Source organism: Symphalangus syndactylus, chromosome 7 (assembly GCF_028878055.3).
Source record: "Symphalangus syndactylus isolate Jambi chromosome 7, NHGRI_mSymSyn1-v2.1_pri, whole genome shotgun sequence".
NCBI classification, from domain to species: domain Eukaryota; kingdom Metazoa; phylum Chordata; class Mammalia; order Primates; family Hylobatidae; genus Symphalangus; species Symphalangus syndactylus.
The window spans coordinates 19,422,842-19,450,172 of NC_072429.2; the positions used below are offsets into that span (position 1 = coordinate 19,422,842).

Below are 27,331 nucleotides of genomic sequence, written 5' to 3' on the forward strand. Positions count from 1 at the left end.
CTTTTGCTATCAGATTTTATCACCATATTACCTCTCATTCTTGTTATCATTCACTGACACCCATATTTGAACAACTTCCCATTTTCCCCTTCTCTCAACCCCTGGCAAATTTCATTCTACTCTCTGCTTTTACGAGTTTGATTATCTTAGATACTTCATATAATTGGATGCATGCTGTATATGTTCTTCTGAGACTGGCTTATTTCCCTTCACATAATGTTCCCAAGGTTCATCCATGTTGTATCATATGGCAGGATTTCCTTATTTTTATGGCTGAATAATATTCTATTGTATGTATACGCCACATTTTCTTTATCCATTCATACATTTCTTTATCCATCAGACATTTAAGTTCTGCCCACATCTTGGTTACTGTGAATAATGCGGCAATGACTTTGTGGGTGCATCTACCCCTTTGAGATTCTGATTTTAATTCTTTCGAATAAATATCAAGAAGTGAACATGCTAGATCATATGATAATTCTATTTTTAATTTGAGGAAAGTCCATATTGTTTTCTATAATGGTTGTATCATTGTATATTCCCACGAACTGTATATAAAAGCTACAATTTCTCCACATCCTTGACAACACTTATCTCTTTTGTTGTTGCTTTGATAATGGCCATCCTAACAGGTGTGTGAGATGATATTGTAGTTTTGATTTCTATTTCTCTGGTTATCAGTGATGTTGAGTATCTTTTCATATACAGCAAGTCCTCACTTAAAATTATCTACAGGTTACTGGAAATTGAGAGTTTAAGTGAAACGATGTATAACCACACCATTTTTTTTTCTCATCAACATTATACCCTAGGGATGCTGAACAAAATGATGTCATTCAAGGCTCACTGTACTTTGTTTTCCTTAAAGTTAAAATTTCCAAGAACTTATTGGTGAGATTAAGTGAGGACTTGCTATATTTTTGGCCATTTGAATGTCTTCTTTGCAAAAACCAAAAACTTTCCTTCTAAGATAAAGAACACTACAAAGATACATGCTGTCACCATTTCTATTCAACATAATGCCGAGAGTCTTAGCAAAGCAAGTAGACAAGAAAAGGGAATAAGAATAAAAGGCATCCAAGTTAGAAAGGAAGAAGTAATGCTATCTCCATTTCCAGATGACACAATCTTATATGCAGAAAACCCTAAAGACAAAAGAAAAATATCCCAACTCCACAACCTGTTAGAACTGATAAACAATTCAGTAAAGTTGCAGGATACAAAATCAACATACAAAAATCAGTAATATTTCTATACACTAACACTGAACTATTTGAAAAGGAAACTAAGAAAAAATCCCGTTATAATAGCAGCAAAAATATATTTGGGAATAAACTCACTCAAGGCAGTGAACGACTTGTACAGTGAAAACTACAAAACTTTTATGAAAGAAATTAAGAGACACAAATAAATGAGAAGGCATCCCATGTCCATGGATTGGAAGACTTAATGTTGTTAAAATGTCCATACTACCAAAAGCAATCTACACCTCCAATGCATCCAATCCCTACCAAAATTCCAATGACTTTTTTTTACAGAAATAGAACAAATAATCCTAAAATCCATGTAGAACCATAATCTTGGTTCAAAGCCAAAGCAATCTTGAGAAAGAAGAACAAAGCTGGAGGCATCACATTTCCTGATTTTAAAATCATTACATTAAAATCAATGCATTACAGCCTGGCCTGATGGCTCACACTTATAATCTTAGGATTTTGGGAGGCTGAGGCTGGTGGCTCACTGAAGTTCAGGAGTTTGAGACCAGCCTGGGCAACATGGTGAAACCCTGTCTGTAAAAATATAAAAAAAATTAGCCGGGCATGATAGTGTGTGTCTGAAGTTCCAGCTATTCAGGAGACTGAGGCAGGAGAATCACTTGACCCCAGGAGGCAGAGGTTGCCTCCTGAGCCGAGATCACACCACTGCACTCCAGCCTGGGCAACAGAGTGAGACTCTATCTCCAAAAAACAAACAAAATAAATAAAAAATTTATTTATACTTATTTATAAGTCTATGTGTCAAATTGACACACAAAATAGTGTTCATAACATTGTGGTACTGGCATAATAACAGACACATAGACCAACGGAACAAAATAAAATGCCCAGAAATAAAGCCACATATATATAGTCAACTGATCTTCAACAAGGATCCAAGAATACAAAAAGAAGAAAGGATAGTCTCTTCAAAAATGATGTCAGAAGAATCAGTCACATGGGAGAAAGATTAATTTGGATCCTTATCTTACACCATACACAAAAATAAATGTGAAATGATTACAGACTTAAAATGTAAGACCTGAAACTGTGAATCTCCTAAAAAAATTGGGAAAGAACTTCATGACTTTGGTCTTGGCAAAGATTTCTTGAATATGACATCATGGGCACAAGCAATAAAAGCAAAAATAGGTGGGACTACATCAAACTCAAAAGCTTCTGCACAGCAAAGAATACTAGCAACAAAATGAAAATGCAATCTATGGAATGAGAGAAAATATTTGCATATATGAGTTAAGGAGTTAATATCCAAAATATATAAGGAGCTCCTACAACTCAATATCAGAAGACCATATAGCTTTATTTTAAAATGTGCACAGGATTTGAGAGTAATCTTCAAGGAATTGTTTGCAGACACCTCTCAGCCAATACGTCCAGAAATACTCCTACCTTTACCTTCAAAACACATTGAGAATCAGATCACTTCTTCCTACCGCTATTGTCCCAGATAGACACTGTCATCTCTTGTCTTGGTTACTGCAATAGCCTCCTGTTCTCCCTACTCTTGTCTTTTTCCACTATATTCTCAACACAATAGCCAGAGCGATCTTTTTACATGGGAAGTCAGATCATGACATTCTTATGCTCAAAATTCTGTCTGGATGCTTATTTCCCTCAGAGCAAAGGCCACCATTTTAAATAATCTGTGACACCCTATATGACCTGACTTCACCTTCATTTCTCTGTCCTCATTTCCTGCTATTCTGCCCAATTTGCATTCTGCTGCAATCACATTAACTTCCTTAAATACACCAGGAGTATGCCTGCGTTAAAGTCTTTATACTAGCTCTTCCACCTGACTGAAATGCCATACCCCTGAAATCTGTATAGTCAATTCCCTTTCACAGCTAGGTTCTCTGTTTCTTGAAGTTTATATTCAAATGTCAGCATTTTAATAAAGTTTTCCTTGGCCCTCTGACTCCCATTTACTACTGCAAAAGTCTCACAATCACAAACTCCTATTTTTACTGTCTTCTTTTTCCCATACCATTTCTCACTACATAGCATAGTTTTTTCTTTCTTTCCTTCATCCCTCCCTTCTATTTATCTCTCCCTCCCTTCTATTTTCTCTCTTTTTTCTTTATTTCAAGTTCATTTTTTATTGCCTAATAAAAATTAACTTTTTTTTTTTTTCCTGAGATGGAGTCTTGCCCTGTCACCCATGCTGGGGTGCAGTCGCGTGATCTTGGCTCACTGCAACCTCTGCCTCCTTGGTTGAAGCAATTAGCCTGCCTCAGCCTCCTGAGTAGCTGGGATTACAGGCGCCCGCCACCACACCTGGCTAATTTTTGTGTTTTTAGTAGAGATGGGGTTTCACCATGTTGGCCAGGCTGGTCTTGAACTCCTGACCTCCTGATCCACCCCCCTGGAGAGGAAAATGTGTTTCTAGTTTGTTAATGAATATACTCTAAGCATAATAGACAATAGATGCCCAACAACTAACTAAATAAATATTTTGAGTGCAATAAAAGTTTACAGTTAAATGTTATTGCCATGAATTACTCGATACATTTTGAAATTACACTCAACATATTAGTCAGGCTTCTCCAGAGAAACAAAAATAATAGAATATATATAATGAAGAGATATTATAAAATATGGCCTCACATGATTTTGGAGACTGAGAAATCCCATCTGCTGCTGCAAGGTGGAGAAAACCAGTAGTGTAGTTCCAATGCCTGAGAGCTGGAGAGGTTATGGTATAGATTCCAGTTTTGGTCTGAAAGCCTGAGAGACAGAAATGCTGATGGCAGGAGAAAACCGATGTCCCACTTTAAACAATCAGCCAGAGTAAACTCAACCTTCCTCTATCTTTTGTTCTATTCAGGCCATCAGTGGATGGCATCATGCAGACCTGCATTGGGGGAGACCATTGACTTTCCTCAGTCTACTAATTTGAAAGCTAATCTCTTCTAGCAACATCCTCTCAGGCACACCCAGAAATAACACTTAACCAGCTATGTGGACATCCTACGGTCCAGTCAAATTGACACATAAAATTAACCATCAAACTAGTTTACAATTATATGAGAACGCTTATCTTATTTATTCTTGTTCCTGCGCCCCTATCCCTTTTTAAATTCCTTTTCTCTTTCTCCTGTAATGATGAGGCTCAGCCAGTCTTGCCTCCTTTGAAACAGAATAATGGAAAGGAAAAAAAGACTGTGGGTTGAGAGATGATAAAAGCCACACCAAAACCAGAAGCCATCAGGGAGCCTTAAAGGAAATCACACCGACAAGAGTGCACAAAGAACTACCTTGTGCAAACCACTGATTTCACTCTCTCCACTCAACACTTAAGGACTACTCAGAGTTTGCTCCTGACCCCTCCTCTTCTCTCTCTACCTTTCCCCTTGGGTGAGCTCATCTACTTTCCTGGATATATATGGACCACTGCTATGCTGCTGATTCTCAAATTGACATCTCCAGTCTAGATCTCTTTTCTAGGTTCTAGTCTTAATAATTACACAATTATCCACATTGCCTTTCTACTTAGTTGTCTTACTTAACAATGTCTAAAATGAATAAGCCCCAAATCCTATCTTCTCCAAGTATTTCTCATCTTAATACTTAGGAATCCATCCAGTGGCTAAAGTTAGAAATCCTTGAGAGTGTATTTTTTTTTTTTTTTTGATGGAGTCTTGCTCTGTTGCCCAGGCTGGAGTGCAGTGGCACAATCTTGGCTCACTGCAAACTCTGCCTCCTGGGTTCAAGCAGTTCTCCTGCCTCAGCCACTCGAGTAGCTGCGATTACAGGCACAAGCCACCACACTCAGCTAATTTTGTATTTTTAGTAGAGACGGTGTTTCACCATGTTGGCCAGGCTGGTCTTGAACTCTTGACCTCAAGTGATCTGCTCGCCTCGGCCTCCCAAAATGCTGGGATTACACACATGAGCCACTGTGCCTGGCCAAGAGCTCTTGCTTTTCTTTTCTCAACGGCTACATTCAAACTATCATCAAGTTCTGTATACTGTAGCTCCAAAACTCATCTCAAATCATTTACTTCTCTACTTTGGTGAAGGCTACACCATTTCCCCTAAATTCTTGATGAAATGGATAAATAAAATGTTAAAAAAAATTTCAAAGGGGTGGGAGTACACCTGTAGTTAAGGAAACTAGAATAATTTCATAGAGGACATGGCACCTTACATAATTCTTTGATAATGGATAGGGATGTGATGGGTAGGTGGGTTTGGGGACACCACTGCAGCCAAAAAGGACAGGGTGGACAACACCACCGAGGAAGAGAGTATGCTCTGGAAAAAAAATAAGTAGCCCAGTTGAGCTGGAGCTGAAAATATATTTAGAGGAGAAGTGGGAGCAAGGGCTAAAACCATAAAATTGGACTATATTGTGGAGGGCCTGAAATACCACAGTGGGACAGATTAAGTTGATTTGTATACTTCCTGCTTTCCCAATGTGCCTTGTTGTTCATAGCCATAAATGCATATCAGTGGAAATGGAAGACAACCTGTACTCTCTTAATTGTTCTGCATTTCACTGGGTTCTTTTCCATTCTAAATGTACAAGGGGATGCCCCAGAATATAGAAATTTTTCTACTGTTTTTTTCTATAACATCAATTATTAAGCAACACTGTATATTAGCAGAGCCATATGCTTATTATAATAGTAATTGCTTCCACATGCTTATTTTCAGAGTCTTTTCTTATGTACTGAGATATTTATCTTGCCTGCAGAACCACCTATTTTGTGAAAATACCAATAGCAGGGCCACCACTGTGTTTATGATTACTAACCTCATTGAATCAAAGGCACCACAGATGGAGGAAGTTTTAAGAATATTTAATACATAATTTACTCGATTCTGTCTCCTCAAGGTGCCTTGCAGATTGTCTTAGTAGATGTGAATTTCCTTTCATCATGTGGAATGCAATTCTATCCTTGGTTTGTTATAAATTAACAATCTGATATAAAGTCCTGCATTCCAAACAATAGCTGACATACTTAATACAGAAAAAGAATTCCCCACTCTACTCAGAGCTAGCATTTCTTCTTTGGTCAGTGTGACAATTTTAAATTGCTTTCTAGTTAGCCCCAATTTCTGATAAACCAAGTCAACTCCATAAATATATTTGGTGTTCTACCCCACAGAAAATAAGTGGCATGCTTTTGAAAATGTAGCCAAGTGATTTTCACACCAATAAGTGAACACTTTCAAGCATTTGTATAAACAACAAGGTCCAAGAGGACCTGGGATCACTGTAGACATTGATCTGGGATCACTGTAGACCTTGTAAGAGGCTAATACAAACTAAAAAGTGAGATGCATCATCCCAATATCTTTTTGTATGGAGAAGAAATACAAATCATGAAATAAAAATACATGTAGACAATGAATACATGAAGAGTTGCTCAGATTAAAGTGAAGGGAAGCCAGAATAAAAATATTTTGATCCATAATTTGGTAAAATATTAATAATCGCTCCCAGTGACTCTTGAGCTCAAGGACCCCGTGTGCCTGTTGATTCTCCCACAGTGCTGGTGCAAGAGTTCCTCTGAGGACACTGGTTGAAAAGGATTGCAATTTCACATAACTGTGTATGTTCTAACTCTTCTAGGAACTCATCCTAAGAAAACAGTCAGGGATGTCCACAGGAATGTAGCTATAAAAAATTATTCAAACTGAATGACATGACACAACCTATCAAAACCTCTGGGACACAGCAAAGGTAGTTCTAAGAGAAAAGTTCATAGCCCTAAACGCCTGCATCCAAAAGTCTGAAAGAACACAAACAGGCAATCTAAGGTCACACCTCAAAGAACTAGAGAAACAAGAAAAAACCAAACCCTAACCCAGCAGAAGAAAGAAAAGAAACAAGATCAGAGAAGAATTCAATGAAATTGAAACAAAAAAATACAAAAGATAAATGAAACAAAAGCTGGTTCTTTGCAAGGATGAATAAAACTGATAGACCATTAGCAAGATTAACTAAGGAAAGAAGAGAGAAAATCCAAATAAGCTCAGTAAGAAATGAAACAGGAGGTATTACAACTGACACCACAGAAATACAAAAGATCAGTCGATGCTACTACGAACACTATGCATAAACTAGAAAAACTAGAAGAGATGGATAAATTCCTGGAAAGGTACAACCCTCCTAGCTTAAATCAGGAAGAATTAGATACCCTGAACAGACCAATAACAAGAAGTGAGATTAAAACGGTAATTAAAAATTACCAAAAAAGAAAAGTCCAGGACCAGACAGATTCACAGCAGAATTCTACCAGACATTCAAAGAAGAATTGGTACTAACCCTATTGACACTATTTCATAAGATATAGAAAGAGGGAACCCTCCCTAAATTGTTCTATGAAGCCAGTATCAATCAAAACCAGGAAAGGACATAACCAAAAAAGAAAACTGGAGACCAATATCCCTGATGAACATAAATACTAAAATCCTTAACAAAATATTAGCTAACTGAATCCAATGACATATCAAAAAGATAATCCACCATGATCCAGTGGGTCTCATACCAGGGATTCAGAGATGGTTTAACATATGCAAGTCAATAAATGTGATTCACAGCATAAACAGAATTATAAGCAAAAATCACATGATTATCTCAACAGATGCAGAAAAAACATTTGAAAAAATCCAGCATCCCTTTATGACTAAACTCTCAGCAAAATCAGCTTACGAGGTACATACCTCAAAATAATAAAAGCCACCTATGACAAACCCCCAGCCAACATAATACTGAATAGGGAAATGTTGAAAACATTCCCTCTGAGAACTGAAACAAAACAAGTATTCCCACTCTCACCACTCCTCTTTAACATAGTACTGGAAGTCCTAGCCACAGCAATCAGACAAGAGAAAGAAATAAAGGGCATCCAAATCCGTAAAGAGGAAGCCAAACCATCGCTGTTTGCTGATGATATGATTGTTTACCTAGAAAACCCTAAAGACTCCTCCAGAAAGCTCCTAGAACTGATCCAAGAATTCAGCAAACTTTCCGGATACAAAGTTAGTGTACACAAATCAGTAGCTCTTCTATACGCCAACAGTGACCAAGTTGAGAATCAAATCAAGAATTCAACCCCTTTTACAATAGCCACAACAACAACAACAACAACAAAACACTTAGGAATATACCTAACCAAGGAGGTGAAAGACCTCTACAAGGAAAACTACAAAACACTGCCTAAAGAAACCATAGATGACACAAACAAATGGAAACACATCCCATGCTCATGGATGGGTATAATCAATATTACAAAATGACCATACTGCCAAAGGCAATCTACAAATTCAATGCAATTCCCATCAAAATATCACCATCATTCTTCACTGAATTAGAAAAAAATTCTAAAATTCATATGGAACCAAAAAAAAGTCAGCATAGCCAAAGCAGGACTAAACAAAAAGAACAAATCTGGAGGCATCATATCACCTGATTTCAAACTATACTATAAGACCATAGTCACTAAAACAACACAGTACTGGTAAAAAAAATAGGCATATAAAAATGGGACAGAATAGAGAGCCAGAAATAAACCCAAATACTTGCAGGAACTGACCTTCAACAATGCAAACAAAAACATAAAGTGGGGAAAGGACACATTTTCAACAAATGGTGCTGCGATATTTGACTAGCCACATGTAGGAGAATGAAACTGGATCCTCATCTTCCACCTTATACAAAAATCATCTCAAGATGGGTTAAGGACTTAAATCTAAGATCTGAAACTATAAAAATTCTAGAAGATGACATTGGAAAAATCCTTCTAGTCATTGGCTGAGGCAAGGATTTTATGACCAGGAACCCAAAAGCAAATGCAATAAAAACAAAGATAAAGAACTGAGTCTTAATTAAACTAAAGAGCTTCTGGATGGCAAAAGGAACAGTCAGCAGAGTAAACAGACAACCCACAGAGTGGGAGAAAATCTTCACAATCTATACATCTGACAAAGGACTAATACCCAGAATCTATAATAAACTCAAACAAATCAACAAGAAAAAAGTAATAATCCCATCAAAAAGTGGGCTAAGAACAAGAATAGATTATTTTCAAAAGAAGATATACAAATGGCCAACAAACATATGAAAAAATGCTCACCATCACTAATGATCAGGGAAATGCAAATCAAAACTACAATGCGATACCACCTTACTGCCGCAAGAATGGCTATAATCAAAAAATCAAAAAATAATAGATGTTGGCATGGATGCGGTGAACAGGGAACACTTCTACACTGCTGTTGGGAATGTAAGCTAGTACGGCCAGCAAGGAAAACAGAGTGGATATTCCTTAAAGAACTAAAAGTAGAACTACCATTTGATCCAGTAATTTCACTATTAGGTATCTACTCAGAGGAAAGTAAGTCATTACATGAAAAAGATACTTGCACACGCATGTTTATAGAAGCACAATTCACAATTGCAAAAACGTGGAACCAACCCAAACGCTCATCAATCAATGAGTGGATAAAGAAGCTGTGAGAGATATACATATATATATATACACATACATATATGTATGTGTATATATATATATGATCATATATGATTATATATATAATGGATTATATATATGATTATATATACATAATGGATTATATATATAATGGATTATATATATATAATGGATTATATATATAATGGATTATATATAATGGATTTTATATATATAATGGATTATATATATAACGGTTTATATATATATATATAGATAGATAGATAGATAGATAGATAATGGAATACTACTCAGCCATAAAAAGGAATGAATTAATGGCATTCACAGCATTATTCTAAGTGAAGTAACTCAGGGATGGAAAACCAAACATCATATGTTCTCACTTGTAAGTGGGAGCTAAGGTATGAGGATGCAAAAGCATAAGAAAGACACAATGGACTTTGGGGACTCAGGGGGAAAGGGTGAGAAGGGGCTGAGTAATAAAATGCTACAAATAGGATGCAGTGTATACTGCTCAGGTGATGGGTGCACCAAAATCTCACAATCACCACTAAATAACTCACTCATTTAACCAAACACCACCTGTTCTCCAATAACCTATGGAAGTAAAAAAAAAAAAAATTAAAATAAACCTAAAAAAACCCACAATATACTCCAAAAGTTAAAATGAGGAAATCAAAAAATACAATAAAGATGAATGTAATGAGAAAGAAAAACTAAAGTAAATAAAGACAAGTAGAAAGCTTGAAAAAAAATAGATCTCTTTCAAGCCTGATTAAAAAACATGAGAGATAAAAATATAAAAGATTAGAGACGAGAAAGGAGACATAACTATAGTTACAGAAGCAATTAAACAAATTGCATGAGAATATGACTCATGAAGAAGCGGCAAGGATACAGAAGCAGAAATAATCTTCAAGAAACTATTAATCAACCTGGAATAGTTCTAGCCAACGTTCACCTACAACACACTTACTGTGCCCTTAAAAATAATATTATGACTTCCTTCCTCGTGCAAAGCAATATTTGATGCTACTTTATTATTTAATCATTTGGTTAAATATTATAAACACTGGAGTCTAATTGTTGTAATAGTGTATTCTACATGTAAGCAGAATAGATTGCACTGTAAGGAACACTCCCTGTACTGCAGGAGTGTAGGATTATGTACCTCCTCCTATTTTCCTGCTATTCAGCATAAAATTATATGCTTTTTGAATTTTATCATCTTAGTTACTAATATTCAGCATTCATATGGTAGTCAGAGGTTAATTTCTCCTACTGAAATGCCAAGAAGCAGGTAGACTCTTTGTGGTATAAGGGTTTCTGGAGTCCTTCTACCTGGACTACTGCTTCTCTTTCTGATATCACTTCTAACTTTGTTACTTTCCATCCAGACGTGTGTGTGTGTGTGTGTGTGTGTGTGTGTGTGTGTGTGTATGCGTGAATGCGCGTGCTGTATCTGTGTGTTTTAATCAGATGCTTCCTAAAATATTGCAGTCTTTGCTCAAGTAAACTTTCAATAGTTCTGTATTATCTGCTTGATCAGACCTTAACTCCTTAAGATGAAGCTCACAGATCTTGGTCATCTGATTGCTACACATCTATTCATGTATTTCTACTGCTATTCAATCAAATCAGTATATTCCAATTATCCTGACTAGAGTTGGAATTTTTTCTAGACTAGAAAGTGTTCCCTGAAAAATAATCATCATCTTCACCTCACCTCCCATTCTCCAACCACCACACACTCTGGCTTTTCTTCATTTAGAATATCCATCATCTCATTTTCATACACAAAATTCCTGACCCCTATTTACAACCTAATTAAAACCACACCTTCTCAAAGCTTCCCTTACTGTACCAGTATGCTAACATACATAATGTTTATTTTCTTCTCTCCCTATTGAGGTTAGACAGGAATGTCTCTGTAAATGCATAGGAGTGCTTGGTTTCTTCAAGAAACAACAAAGTCAGTATTTTTGTCTATTCATCTAGGAAGTGCAAGTCAGCAGAGAGAATTAAAAGAAAAAGAATAGGAATTTTACTATAACATAGTTAGGTATCATTAGCACATATGGTCATAACCAATACAAAGACAACCAAACAGGTTGCCACAAAATAATGAATTATCCAAATATTTTGAGGAGTGAGTGGTTGCTTAGGCTTAATTTCCTGGGAAATAAAAGGTCTAAAACAATCAACATAAGTCTTTTGGACACATCTCCAATGTATACATTTCTGTATTTATGTAACCTGTTCACATACGCTGTATGTGTGCATGTGTATGTGTGTATATACATATACCAATAAATTACTTGCATCATAAAACATATTCAAAAGTCAAAATTTTAAAGAACAAGTGAAAATGAAGGTAAATTTAAATGGAAGTTTATTTTTTTTTTTAATCCTGCACCAGTTTATCATGATGTTCAAACCATATCTTGGAGACATGATCTCACTAGTTTTAACAAGAGGATAGAATGAAATAATAAAAAAATTAGCTCATGGAGTAGGTGATTAGGCCCTGCTGGATGCAGGGTGGGGAGGGAAAGTGTTGGGGGAAAGACGAAAGTTGGAAAAGGAAGAGGGACATATTGCAAAGAAAGCGGATTCTCCACCAAGTCAAATATTTCTCTGACAGATTCAAACTGGTTCAGAGTTCCCCAGAGGCAAGAGTTCTTACGTGGGACTTGAGAAAACATGGGTGTTTTTCTGTGGATTCTGACTTACATGGGTGAGACAGCATCATTGGTTTAAGGGATCTAAGGCTTTAAAGGGCATGCTCCTTGATGTAACATGACCCATAGAGTTCAAGACCCAAGAAGGTCAACACAGGTTTCTCTTCTCTCTCTCCCCCCAAAACTATATGCTACAAAATGTCTACAGTTCTCATTTTGGTATTTTCATATATGGCCTTCATTTCCCTGGAATTTGGTCAGTTTATATTTATTGATTTCTATCCCTCTCAATAACATCCGTCTTCCCAGCAAAGCACCTTCCCCACCATGCACACACAACACAGACACACAAATACAAAGAGACACACACACACAATGGCTTTGTCCAATGAAGAGCAATTAGCAATTACTTGAAATCTTTTAAGAAATAAGTCCCTCCACCCCAAATTAACGCATCTCCTCATCTGAGAGTACTTTTCTATTTTTCACCAATATTGAATAAAACAACACATAGTTTTATCTTTATATTTGTGTGCATATTAAAATGTGCATATCTAAGCACAGTGTGGTAGCTTTCAAACACCAATTTTCTTCTTTAAAAATTCCTTTCAAAGATCCTTTTTGATTATTGAATGTGTCATAGTCTATTTCTTGCATAACATACTACAAAAAATACTTCCCAAAACTCCTCCAGTGCCTAACTTTCTCACTGTGAGTTCATGCCCCTTTTTTCATGATTAACACAGATGGAAAGACTGCTGTGGTGTTTATCTTTTTGATTCCCCTCAGAATAGTATAACTTTGCATAAGTTATCTCTTAACCTACTCTTTTTCAAAGAATGCGTACTCAAATATTTCAGTCCCTTTTCCTTAGGAAACATGCTCATATTTCAGTTATCTTTTCTTCTTCACAAATAAGAAATGAGGATAGGGAGTGAGAGTCACTCCTGAATGTTCCTTGGCTATCCTGCTTATCCACTGGTTGAAGAACATTCCTGGTTTGTGGAACACTGTTTCTGACTCGCTGGTTCCCAGCTTAGCATTAGCTACCATTGCTCCACGTCTTTCTCTCTTGGCATACTGGAGGTCTTCATCTATCACTGCATGTCTCTCTTCTAGCCTTCGCTTTATTGTCTCCAACTTCATTGTTACAGACTCCATAAACCATTTGCTGGATCAAAACTGAACATAATTAGCACAAAGTCATTTTCCTCCTCTTTAAATGGCTTCCTCCTGAAAAGCCCTGGGGTTTTCCTCAATCAGCTGAAGTAGCTAAAGTTTTTAAAGTAGGTTTTCCCTCCGTCTATTTCCAAATAGTCCACCTAAATACTTTTACATTAAAATAGATTTAAGAATATGTGTTAAATCAAATACTCTGACCTTAATTTTTCAGTACTTCAGGGCATCTACTACTTTGGAAAATGGAGTTGACACATTACCCACTTAAGCTCACTCCCCACATATACAATTATTTTATTACTTTCCAAATTAAATTGATTGTAATTTGATTTAATTTTATCTGAAGCATTTAAATCTAAATGCCTTAAAACCATTTTAGAAATTTAGTAGAGCAAAATTAAACCCACTTTGCAGATGGAGCAAACTTACCAAAAGAAGTAAAATTCTAACTCTGAATACGGGAACCCATAAAATTGCTGAGTTCTAGCTTTCCACAATTTTTATATCTGATTTCCATAAAGATTGTATGTAGGTCAGGGTTGATAACTCAAGGGTCTACAAAGGCTAAGTCAGACCTTAAACAACAGTGTAGCCTGGAGGAAGATCAGGTGACCTCAAAGACATGGAATCTATCCAGAACTGCTACTGCTTCTAACCTGATCTGTCCCGACCAAAACCTGAACCAGTGTGACTGAATCTTATGTTTTGAGAATGGCCAAAAACAAAAATTTCTAATATAAAATCTCTTACTTTTAAAATGTTGGTTGTTAATCTAAAAATGTTTGATACTGCACTAATCAAATTAAACAATTCAAACTGGATTCAGCCTGTAGACTAACATGCAGTTCGTAACTTCTGTTTTTAACTATCCCATAAACCACTTAGCCACACCTTAAACTCCTTTAACATTCCTCAAACTAAGTTGATGGAAAGCAGGAAAGAATAATTTTCTAGAAGTTTCTTACAGCTAACACTTAAATAATACTCAAAATTAAATCACAAGTAACATTTTTAGTTTCATGTATAAGCCTATATACATAATGCCCACATATGTGGAATTTCTATCCTATTTACAAATCTATTATTAATACCTCAAATTTTCTTCTACCTGCTATGTCTTAGTTTCAGAATGGCTAATTGAAGTGCCTCGTTACTTCTCATACATTCTTCTCTAACCCGTTTACTTAGATATTATTTTCTGAGCAGGCTTCTTCTGATTCAATTGTCTGTAGAAAATTTATACTATCAACTTCCTTAGCTTTAACTCATCTTATTTATGACCTTAATTCTCAATGCATGGCACATCTCTCCCACCTATTAGATAAATTTAATTTGATCATTGACAACAACTAAACTTAAAAAAATGACTGAACAATAAGCAAAAAAAGAGTTTTCTGACTGAAGAGGCTTCCGATCGTGAACGGACAAAAACATTTTGCTTCTTACCATTTTACTGCCTTCGCAGTAAAAAGAGCAACTCAACTGAAGTTGAAGTACTGATATCAGGAACTCAGCAGCTTAAAACCAAATGATTATCCACCAAGCCCAATGTCTCCCCGAAGGCCTGGAGATTACACATGTAATAATCAGGCTGCCCTTGCCAAAAGGAAGGCTTAGTGCTTCATTTTATTTTTTGTATTTATTGAATGGAGCCATTCCTTGATAGCCCCTGGGAGCATTAACAAACATGAAAGAAACCACCAAAGGAAAGAAAGAAATATATAAATAACTAAAGACCATGCCACTAAAGTTTATAATCTGGAAAGTGCAGTACTGAAATAAGGCACAGACTCCTCCACTCCTCGAAGTACTCTGTTCTGCTTCACAGTAACGTAAGAATTGCTTAATTTGCCAAAAACGTAAACCTCTACAGTCTCATACAAGTCCATTTGCAGAACATCAATCCTTTCACTTGTAGCTTTCATATCATGCCATGTGACAATGTGATATTCTTACATTTTGCCTCTGCTTGTATGTTATTATCAGCTGGGTTTTAGCATCATAGTAATCATATATTAAGACCCCCGCCATTAATAAACTTTTTAAAAATAAGTTTTCTCTATAGCCTCTAATACCTGGACTTTGAGGGAATTGAATTAGAAAAAGGTAAAGGAGACCATTCTTTCATTTAGGAATGGAAAAGACAGAACCTATGATTTTTTGTGTCTATGTCCTTCATTTTTTTAAATCCATGATAACTCATTTCATATTCTTCTTTATAATGGTATTCTTTTAAATGTACAGGTATATAAAATAAAGCTTAAAAACACAAATTGAAATCAATGTCATCCAAATAGCTTAAAACTTTGTTCTGGGTTTTTATTTTTTTTTGTATGTTTATAAATTTTGTTTTAAGAAATTGAGACAACCATTTTCTTTAGGTTCCATGGAAATTGGCTTCATAAAATGTGGCTGGAAAAGAAATCATCCCATATCAACATCAAGCACAGTCAAATATGAATGTATGCTTTTTGTAGCTACCTCTTCCACTATTCTTACCACTGACTTTTCACTTCCTTAAGAGCAAAATTACGGGCCTTTGGCTAGGTCTGGAGCTCGTAGTAAGTTTTTATGTCTGTTCCAGGCATTCACAGTGATTTTACGTAAGGGATTAGGGAGAAGAAAGGAGTAGAGTGGGTTATAAAATACAAAGTTAATTTGAGCATGTAAGAGTAATAGAGTGGGAGTAGAAATAGAATCCCACTCGCATGTTTAGTTTGTGTTTACTTAAGAAATGCTCCAATGCTAGATTTATTGAGAAGCCGCTTTCTGGAGAGAAAGGAGAAAAATTTAAGTCACTCACCTTAAATGACAAATGAATGCAACTTGGTTGGCAGTAACAATCTAAGGACATTGTCCCTGGTGCTAAGGAAAATCCTTCCTTCCCTCAGGCTTCATTCCTCATGTCTCAGCTAACAAGCAGTGAGTACCTGGGTGTGTTGGAACTCTGCCGAGGAGACAGATATGCTACAGACCTTTCGCCAAAAGGACTCAATCTGATAGAATCTGTGTTTCACAAATACACTTTACATAAATCCATTACGTGCCCAGAGCCAGCTTGTTTTATAAATGCATTTTATGAAATGCAGTGGAATTAACCCAACATTTATATTACAGCCTCAAAGTACATTATGAGGATTGTAAATTTCCCAATTACAACAGATGAAAATGAACATTATACTTATTTACTTTGGGTGGATATGGAGAGGGGAGGGGAAGAATAACTTTCTTAAAGGTTTAACCAATGCCAGATTTCATTTGCTCCCATTTCTGGCTTCCTATTTCATATCAACTTTATTATTTTTGTTTTTTGTTTTTGTCTTTCCCTTTCTGGATTTCCAGTGAAATAACTGAAACTAGAATCCTGCTGGAAGAAAAAAAAAAAAACAAGGAAATTTTTAAGTCCCAAGGTGAAGAGATCGCCTAAGGGAGTCAAGAGAACATAGACTAGATTTTTACAGTTTGTGTCACTTTGCATCTTTAAGGAGGCAATTAGTTATTCTTGTGTATTAGTGACTGCCCCTTTTTCTCCATAACTCAGATAATACAAATGGCCTTAGAGAGGACACATTTTAAGTAGGACATTGATTACCGAACGAAAGTATGGATTCTAATTTAAAGTTACTAGGAAAGCCCTTTCAAATTTCACAGCAGCAAAAACTTGGCCGGGCTGTTCTCAACTCTCATTGCCATTTCTAGCCAAATCATAATTGACTTCAAGATAGGATTAACGAACCTGAAAAGATAACATGAATCGGAGAGTTTTATCAATTTGAAGCAACCCAATCCAAGCCAGTACAATGTTAATGCAGAGGCTAAATCAGTGAGTACAGGATGAAGCACTATGGTGTCTCTATTACCAAAAACAAAAGAAAGAAAAGAAAGACAGGATCATCTGTTTGATGGGACTGTCAAATTATCCAATGAGTCATTTTTGTCACAGCAGCATGTAGGAAGCATGATCAACATTGATCTAGGGAGAACTGTTGGCAAAGTTAAAGATTTTACTATATGACTTTGCAGACTGAATATGCACTTCATATTACCAAAAAGGAAGCTGGTTTCTGAGATCTGTCTTCACTCATTAACTATGCTTAGCAAAATCACAACTGGAATTTTTTAAGGGAGATTTTTAAATAAACCTGGTGAAAAATCCATGTATCCCAAAATCCCACCAAGACATGAAATTAAAACATATGGAATCCCACAGAAAAGATTCATTTTATGACTATGTATCTTTAAAACGTAAAATTAAATTGGAGAGCTTCTTTCTCAAGGTATAGATTCCTGTTACTTCCTCTTCAAGAAAGGCATACCTAAAAGGTTATTGATTTGGTTCTGAAGGACACAGTGTTTATTATGGAGGAAGCCATCGCTGGTTACAAGTGTGAGAAATTAATGATGGCTTTGTAAGTGTCCATGCCGTGGTGTGGAACCAGTGGGGCAACTGTCAATCTATATGATAATACATTCCCAAACTTCATAAAATCAGTGATGTGAAAAAGCATTGATTTCTTTGTGAGCTAAACAGAATTCGTCAGAGAGAAAGAGCAAGAAGTTTACTGAAGTTAACACCTCTGCCTGCAGAGTTGCTCATACTTCAATTTTTATTTGCTTAAAGAGTTTATGATGTGATGTGTAAAATTTCTTATTTTTATTTCTGGCCAAGAATGAGAACGGAAGATACATTATGTACCTCTTTTAAATATGTAAAATATTGAAAAAATGTTTTAAAAAGAAAAACAAAGACATTCTACCTGTATATTTTAAAATAACCATCTCTCACCTAGTTTGAACTCTGGCTTCAATACCTCCTTTGTGCCTTACCAGCCACACTCACATACAGAGCTGCTTAGTGCTTCTAAGAACATTTCTCTTGATGTAATTCTGACTGCATTGCAACTAGCACTATAGGAAAGAATCAGGACACTGTATCTAAGGGTTTATTTCTTATCAGTATGCAGGGATTTATATAGACTCGCAGAAAGTAAAAATTATTCAAATATGATGTTTCAAATAATACTGAATAAAATGAAACTACTATTGGTCTATCAAATATATGATTAATTTCAGATTTTTTTCATCCATAACTCTTCTAGGTAAATTCATGGCAAGCATTTTTGTGCCCTTGCCTTCACCGGAAACACTCCCTTATTAGATGAGTTTTTAAGATGCATATACCTTAAATGGGAGAAGATGCAGGTCTATAAATATGTATCAATAACTCTGTATAGATGGTTCCCTCTATAGGTACAAGAATACCAACTATGAGGGACTTGCTAAAATTCCTTGTCTAAAATGTGCCACAAATTCTTGGATTACAAGTGATTTTATTTATTAGGCAATCAAATTGCCTTCATTTAAATAGTATCTGACACACACAATGAAGTTGAAAAAGGACATCAGTAAATGGATTCAACGTATGCTTTTATGGAAACTTCTAAAAGTAATTTCCTATTAAATAAGCACCTCAGAGTGTCAAATGTGCCAAGTGTCAGAATTTTGTTAAAATTCAAAAGGAGTCAAGTGCAGATTTTTCCTTGAGAGTACACCTTGATTAGCTACATGAACGGAGGCATAAGTAAGACACATCCCCTTGTCCCCACTGTAGAATAAATTATTTCAAAATTAAACATAAATTTAAGTGCAAAAAAGTAACATCTTTTTGAGTATGTGCGACTTACCCAGGAAATGATGTATTTTCAACACAGTTTTGAGATTAAATGATATTTAGCTATGCTTTTGCATTCACAACAAGCTGTCCGCCTGCAAATTTCCTTTTTCTTTTTTAAATGAAATATTTAAAGCTACTCTGGCAGAAGTTTATAATATTTTATATAAACATTCTTAACTGATCTATTTGTAAACATTTTAATGGTAATGGTAATTCTTTTAGCAAACATGCAATCTCTTCATAACAAACCACATAGCATTTGATGTTTTCTTCTTAAATCAGCTGTAACCTAATGCAATTTATCTTTTTAAAAAAATGTTTTTGACTAAACGCACTTCGGAATTGCTCAGAAACCCACAAAAAAGCACCTTATCTCTTTAATGACTTGCTTAGGCTTCTCTATACTTACTGCTTAATGATCGGAAGGATTTAATTTTCCAAGTTTCATTAAAACCCACCTAGAAAGCTGATGGATAGGCAATAGTGATTTGTGGCAGAAGATGGGGGAAACCATTAACCTACATAGGTGCCAAGGGAAAGGAAAACATATAAAGAATTCTTTTTTTGAAGACAAGTCTCTTCCTATTTGTCATTATTAAGCTCCAGAGCATCTGTTCTAAGTTTGATCTTCAATACGGATATGAGGCATTGCCGCCTGGAAATGAAAGTCTAAGATAAGGTGGGATTCTTAAGAGATCTTCATGAAAAAAATAACCCAGGTTTCCATTTACTGGGAAGGGGAAATCAATACAAAGACCTAGAAACTTGTGGAGAGAGGACATTTTCTAGGTATAGGTCATAGTTTATCAAGCTGCCTCTTTTGCAATGTAATTTACTTGCTAATAAGACCAACGGACTACACCTGAATGCTGTGTTATCATCAGAATGTGATTTTAAAATTCTCTTCTCATTTCTTGTGTGCTGGAGGGTTGCTGGTTTATTTCCTGCCCCCGCAGCTCACACTGGGTTGACAAGGTTGATTTCAAAGAAAATGAATGGTTTTATGACGCCTCTTCATTAAAAAACAAAAACATTCAAAGCCCCACGTGGTGCAGTACACAGAACATTAAAAGGTATTTAAGATGCAGGCCTACCGTTCTCATCATCTGATTTGTTTTCATTGTCAGAGTCAGTCAGGGTAAGGGCCGAGTTTTCACGACTGGACAGGCCGGAACTGCGCCTGGATTTTATCCCTCTCCCCCACAGTCTGATGGCGTGTTCTGGAGACATCCCTCCCTCGGTGTCAGAGTCAGCGTCAGACCCTGTGCTAAGGGAGTAGCCCTGGTGAAGGATCCCCATGTCGGAGCAGTAACCGCTTCGGTGTGGGGAGGGCTCACAGATGCCCAGTTCGGCAAGGGTGAAGTTGGTTCCTAGGGCGACAGTGACAGAGAAGCTGATTAAAATTTGTGAGATGCTTTACAAAGTTAAAATCTATTCTTACAAAAAAGCAGCCACTTTTCCCATCTGACAGATACTCAAATTCACCATGGTGTACAGAAACAGATCTTGGACAAGAGTATTCAGGACAGTGGGATACCTTTGAAAAACAAACAAAAGAGAGAAAGTAAATATCGATTATAGGACAAAATGCTCAGATTTTATTTCAGAGATTTTTAGGCATGTTGACACTGTTGTCTAGGTAGCTCCATATAGCTGAAAAAACCCTGAACGTATCAAAATAGCTAATATACACCAAGTGCTTCCTTGTGCACCTTTTATTTTGCAACTTTTATTTTATATTTTTTAATGTTTTGCAACTTTATGAAGATGATAATATTACTGTAATCCTTTTGTAGACGAGGAAACTGGGGACCAGAGGATTTAAGGCACTTATCCAAGGCCATGCATCTTGATAGTCGCCAATACCTGGATCTGATCCCTATGCAGGGATCAGATTAAGGTTCAGGTCTTACAGCGTTAACCCTCTAATAAATATGAGTGGCAGCTAGAAGACCCGGGTGCCCATCCTAGCTTTCCACTGACAAGTCTCATTTATGGCAATAACTCCACGAACCCCAATTTTCTCATCTATAATATCTGGGCATTAATCTCTTAAAATCTTCTCAGGGTGATTGTGTGCCTCATATAATATGTGACAAACTAGTCGTTTTTAATAAATGCTATCACGCGTTGCTTAAAGAGAGGGATACGTTCTGAGCAATGCGTCCTTCGGTGATATTTGCTCTGAGAACATCAGAGTGACTTACACAAACCTAGATGGTCTAGCCTATTACACACCTAGGCTTAGGTTTAGCCTACTGCTCTTACACTACAAACCTGCACAGCATGTTACTGTACTGAATACTGTAGGCAAAGTAACATAGTGGCAAGTATTTTTTTATTTAAACATAGAAAAGATACACTAAAAATACAGTATTACAACCCTACAAGACCAATGTTGTATATGTGGTCCATCGTTGGCAGAAATGAGGTTATGGTAGGTATGTATAGGTAACGTGTCAATGAAATCAGCATCCTAAGGATGAAGAGCTAGTCCTTTGGTTTTTAAATGGTATCAAAGAATCTCTCTTTGCTAACACAATTTAAAGCCACAAGTTGGCTTCACTTATGGAAAGTGAATGTGTGCACATGGGGACCTATAAGCGGTGAACTCACGATCTGACAGGGAGCAAGGAGAATAGGTTTTTATTGAACACATTGTCATGTTCTATCAACACGTGTGTTATTAGGTGTCAGAAAATGGGCCAGATACCCTTAGGCTTTATGCCATTTAAATACCATCATAGCCCAGCATTTTAGCTGTTGACATCACCACTTTACAAAGAGAGGTTAAACACCATGTCCAAGGTCACATCTGGGCACACAGCAGATCCAGACTCACCTCTGTACCTGCAGACCCCCAACTTGTGCTGCTTCTATAGTGTCAGCAGTCTCCAGCAAAAGCAAACCTGGCAACATTTTTGTGCAGTTTATTTATTTGTGTGCTTTACTATTTGGCTCCTTAAAAGATATTTTAAGGTTTCAATGCAAAATAGATAGAATCATGTGGTCCATTCTACTTACTGATGTATAATGCTGATTTCTTTTGTCTTTAACCAATTTATGACAATGAAAAACATGCAGTGAAGAAATGCACTTCTCTGCTGTGAGTGGAGAAAACCTCATAAATAACACCAAAGCCGGGAGTTTACCCACTCTACGTATATCTATTACATTAAGATCATTCCTTATCATTCATGTCTCTAAACTCTTGATGTAACTTGACACTCTTTGGTAGCCTACATACTCGATATCATTTTTTACCTTTTATTTTACAAAGCACCAAGCCACTGTTTAGTTCACATTAACCTCGTGGGATTTTAATTGGTAATAGACATATGTCTTTTTATTCTGAGCTTTTTTCTTGTCTTCACTGCACACTGAGCTTTCCCAGCCTAATTTCGTTGTGTAAATGGAATCAAGCCCGATTCTATACATAATTGTCTCTTCAGAATGAAACTTATTCATTGGAGAGCTAACCCAAGTGCAGGTTCCTGTCAGCATGGGGTGATTACCCACTACCTGTGCAGTGAAGAGGGAAGTCCTCTCTGCCATCAGCACACTGCTAAGTGCTGCTGTTTATTCCCTGGGTACAGTTTATCATGCTCTCTGAAATTCTCTGCCCAGTGTATTCTGTTCCAGTTTGCATCCTTGGTACTGTCTCATAATTATACATTAAAATTTATATTTCAGTCTCAGTAGTCTATGAAAATGAAGTTACTGGGTGTGTGTGTATGTGTGTATACATAATGTTACAAGATCTTTCTATTGTTGCTTTTCTCATCCTTAAGTCATTGAAAAAAAGTCATTTTATATTAATATTCTTCCATCTTGTCCTTAGAGATCAAGTTCCTTCTGGACAGAGTCGTAAGATATGTTGCCTCATTTTCCCACAATAAATGAAAACCCAAACTAAAACGCACATATTTTTATTCCGCATGTGAGGATTTGTAGCTACGTAATCCCATTTAAAATGGAGTGGGTGTGTATTAAGACAACTTTTAACATGGTTTTCCCACATCTCATTATCTAGAACTAGTTTCAAAGACCTCCTCGGGAAAGAAGAAACAGTTGTATGAGGACAGGAGGCTCTGAAGAGCATTGCATGTGGTTTTTGGCCTGGGTTCCAGAGGTAACAGTGGGCTGAGGCCATGGGAGGACATGGAATACACACAGTGCCCCTTCTTTAGTTAAAATTACTTGATAAGAAAATGAAATCTTATTTTTATGAGAAAACAAACTTGAGATCTTCACGAATCAAGTAAGATTTGCATACATTTAAAAAGTAACCACAAATGTTAGAAAAGAAAAAGTGCACTTTAAGAGTTTCAACTTCAAGCTTATAGGCCCCGAGCCACAAAGGAACAGCCTTGTAAAGAACATTGGAAGCTCTGTGCTGAATTTGCCAGGAAAAGGTAAATGGGTATGTTTACATTGGTATATAGAAAGGAAGATTTTCCTCTAAAATCACGATTGATTTTTTTTAAAAATTACCTTTTCATCTTCACCTTCCAACAGGTTCATTCCTTGCCAGTGCCACCATTTCCCCACAATTCCTAGTTTGGTGTCTTTCTACTCTCCACTGACTCAAAGAATAGGAACCTCATTTTAAGTATTAATACCTGGGACAGGTTCTGGACCAAGCTTTTTCCAGGTATGCTGGCTTAACATATGAAGCTGGTGAGCCATATACTCAGGAGAAAGAAAAAAAAATGGGTCTATCCAGTTATTAAATCATTCAACAAATATTTATTGTTCCTGGTACTGTGCGAGGCATCAGGGATATAACAGTGTGCATTATAAAAATATAGTCCATGACATTTACAGTCTAATCAGGGAAAAAGGCATTAATCAAAGAATCACATAAACAAAGTGCAATCCATACAGTGATAAATATTACATAGGAAAAGAACAGGCCGGGCGCAGTGGTTCACTCCTGTAATCCTAGCACTTTGGGAGGCCAAGGCAGGCAGATCACCTGAGGTCAAGAGTTCAAGACCAGCCTGACCAACATGGATAAACCCCATCTCTACTAAAAACATAAAATTAGCCAGGCGTGGTGGCGCATGGCTGTTATCGCAGCTACTCGGGAGGCTGAGGCAGGAGAGTCGCTTGAACTCGGGAGGCGGAGGTTGCGGTGAGCTGAGATTGCACCATTGTACTCCAGCCTGAGCCTGGGCAATAAGAGTGAAACTCCATCTCAAAAAAAAAGAAAGAAAGAAAAAAGAACAGTGAGCCAGGGAGGTCACCTAGTGGTGCAAGCCTCATGCCTTCACAGCCTGTTCACCAGCTGTTCATCTAGTTTGGGGTGAACACTCCAAAGGGCTGGGGATTTACTCTATTGAGAAGCTATCACACATACCTACTTCAGTTTGCTCATACCACACCCAGTTTTCCCAAATATTCCTCTATATGGATTGATTTCCAACCATTGTTTTCCATGTATGTTATCTTACAGCAAGAAGCCCTGCATTCTATACAGACTTCTCAGAATGTAAATTAGTATGGAAGCATTTTTAATACTAGCTCAACTTACCATTTTGCACTTACTTTGCTCATCGATGGAAGACTGATTTTGCTCTAATTCATCTTGCATAATTATGTTTTTAGTAAGCTCCGTGGCAGCTTTAAATGAAAGAGAGAAACTACTCATTGTGTGATTCTCCAAGCTAAGATTTCTAGTGGAAAGCCGTGAACCCTTCATTTCTTCTTTACTATCTTTCAGAAAGATAACAAGGAGGCACAATATATCAGTATTCATGGAATACATATGTATTATTTATCTTCTATCTGCCTCCAGTCTCCTGATATCACTGATTAAAGTGCAAATAGATGATGTGCCAATACATTTATTTCAGGTATGTGCTCTATGGCTGTTGCCAGTAACTCACCCAGTGTGGCCCCATGGTACATTATCGAGGCTAGAATCAATATTTTTAAAGATAAATGATTACATGCAATCTATAATATTTACATAAAGCAATTTTAGTGTAATTTAAGGTTGGGAAAGAATGTTAATGCCTAAAAACTGTTCAGTGATCAAAAGAGGGGAACACAAGTCTTAAAACAACTCTCTTGATAAATATCTCGGACGTTAAATTGTCTTTTCTTGATCGTAACCACAGTGTATAATCCACATCCTCTCCATGCCTTTTTTTTCTTTTTTTGAGACGGAGTCTCACTCTGTCGCCCAGGCTGGAGTGCAATGGTGTTATCTTGGCTCACTGCAAGCTCCACCTCCCGGGTTCACGCCATTCTCCTGCCTCAGCCTCCCGAGTAGCTGGGACTACAGGCGCCCGCCACCACACCCAGCTAATGTTTTGTATTTTTAGTAGAGACGGGGTTTCCCTGTGTTAGCCAGGGTGGTCTCTATCTCCTGACCTCGTGATCTGCCCACCTCAGCTTCCCAAAGTGCTGGGATTACAGGCGTGAGCCACCGCGCCCGGCCTCCATGCCTTTTTTAGAGAGAAATTTTGCAACAGAATTCAAGAGTCATCCTTTGACCCACTAATTCTATTTGGGATGCAATTTTAAGGAGAGATATGTCTATGCATTGTGATCATGGCTTTATTTTCTAAGTTTTTACCAACTTTGAAATAACCTTTAACTAGGAAAAGCACATATGTAGTTAAGTCAGAATTATCATGTCATGGTAATACCAGGATATACAAATAGCACTGAAAATGCCAGCATTGGAACAGATTTTATACTACAAGGGCAAGAAGATAAAAGTTAACTGTATGCAATACAGAAAACTTTCATTGTCTAAATGTTTATTATGCAAGTACCCTGAATTTAAGAGAAGACATTTTATACAGAGAAATAAAAAAGTTGTAATAACACGAAAATAGTCACGACTGACCACTTACAAAATTAATCCCTACCCATCCCTGCCCACTTTCTCCTAGTATCTCTTCTCATATCAACGTCTAAGTAATTAATTACTTGCTGATAGCAGAAAGTAATATGGTGCCAATCTATAACTAGATTGTAAAGCTTGGGAAGTTGCAGATTTTCATGAAGTCAAGAAAAACTATGCAAAAAAAAATTTAGTTCATAAAAAAGGTCACAGAATAACCAAAATTTAACAGAATTAAGCCAGTTAACAAGAGAAGACAGAAATAGTGTGGTCACGATGACAGGAACTTCAAAATCGGATCTGACAGACATCTGGTTCTGGACCAAGATTTAGCGTTCCCCTTTTCTACTTTTCCCACTAAGTACAGCTAAAACCCCTGGACATTACATACAAAAACCACATAAGCTGTTTCTGAAAAATGGGAGAGGACACGGTAGATTTAACAGGGGGCTGGAGCCTCAGGAACTACATGGTGGCGTGTTCTGTGGGGTTTATTTTTGCCTCATACGTTCCAAACCTGGTGCTAGAGAAACCTGCAAATTGGAAATGGCAGCGGACAAAACAAGCCCCAAGTACAGCCTGCTGGTAGCAAGGAGCCCCATCCCTACACTTCTACAAACACACAGGGGTAAAATTTTTAAAGACCAAGTGTTGTCCGAGGAGACCAGTGCGGGGATCCTGGACTTTTATCCCCAGCCCTCCCTCTCCTTGCTGGGGGCAGAGAAGGCTAAATGTTAAATATAATTTCACCACCACGGTAAGGAGGTAACTCTCTCAACAAAGTTATCATCGGCAGAGGCCTGGGGTGGGGGTCGGGGAGGGTTCTCAAAACTCAACTCTGTCCTGCCGCGACAAAGCAGCGCTCTTTCACCGCACCCCCTTCCCCACCTTGTCAAAGTACACACAATGGACCTTTACATCCACCTGGCTGTCAAGACACAGTATCCCACTATTCCCATTGGCTCAGTGTCAGAAGAGGCTTACAATAACAGAAGATTTAAATACGATCCAGGGTTTCATAACGTAATATTTCAATTGGCCAGGATATAGTAAAAAAAAATCATTGGTCATACCACGTACCAAGAAAATCTCAACTTGATAATTATTTAAATAAAAGGTTAATGAGAAGCCCTGAAGAAAATTAGTGAACTCATCAAGTATTTTTTGGAAAAAAATGACTCTCTATGATCCTGCTGCAATATGCAAGCCTAAAC

At 37.0% G+C, this 27,331-nt stretch overlaps 1 protein-coding gene across 11 annotated transcripts in view; it reads right to left on the reverse strand.

Moving 5' to 3' along the window:
* The window catches only part of TENM2 (teneurin transmembrane protein 2), a 1,678,453-nt gene that overhangs the window by 877,296 nt on the left and 773,826 nt on the right, over positions 1-27,331 (reverse strand). For all 11 annotated transcript variants that reach the window (XM_055285322.2, XM_055285321.2, XM_055285327.2 and 8 more), the window contains one exon: positions 20,353-20,628. In XM_055285322.2, the coding sequence (XP_055141297.1) occupies positions 20,353-20,628 (276 nt within the window). The remainder of the gene's footprint in view (positions 1-20,352; positions 20,629-27,331) is intronic.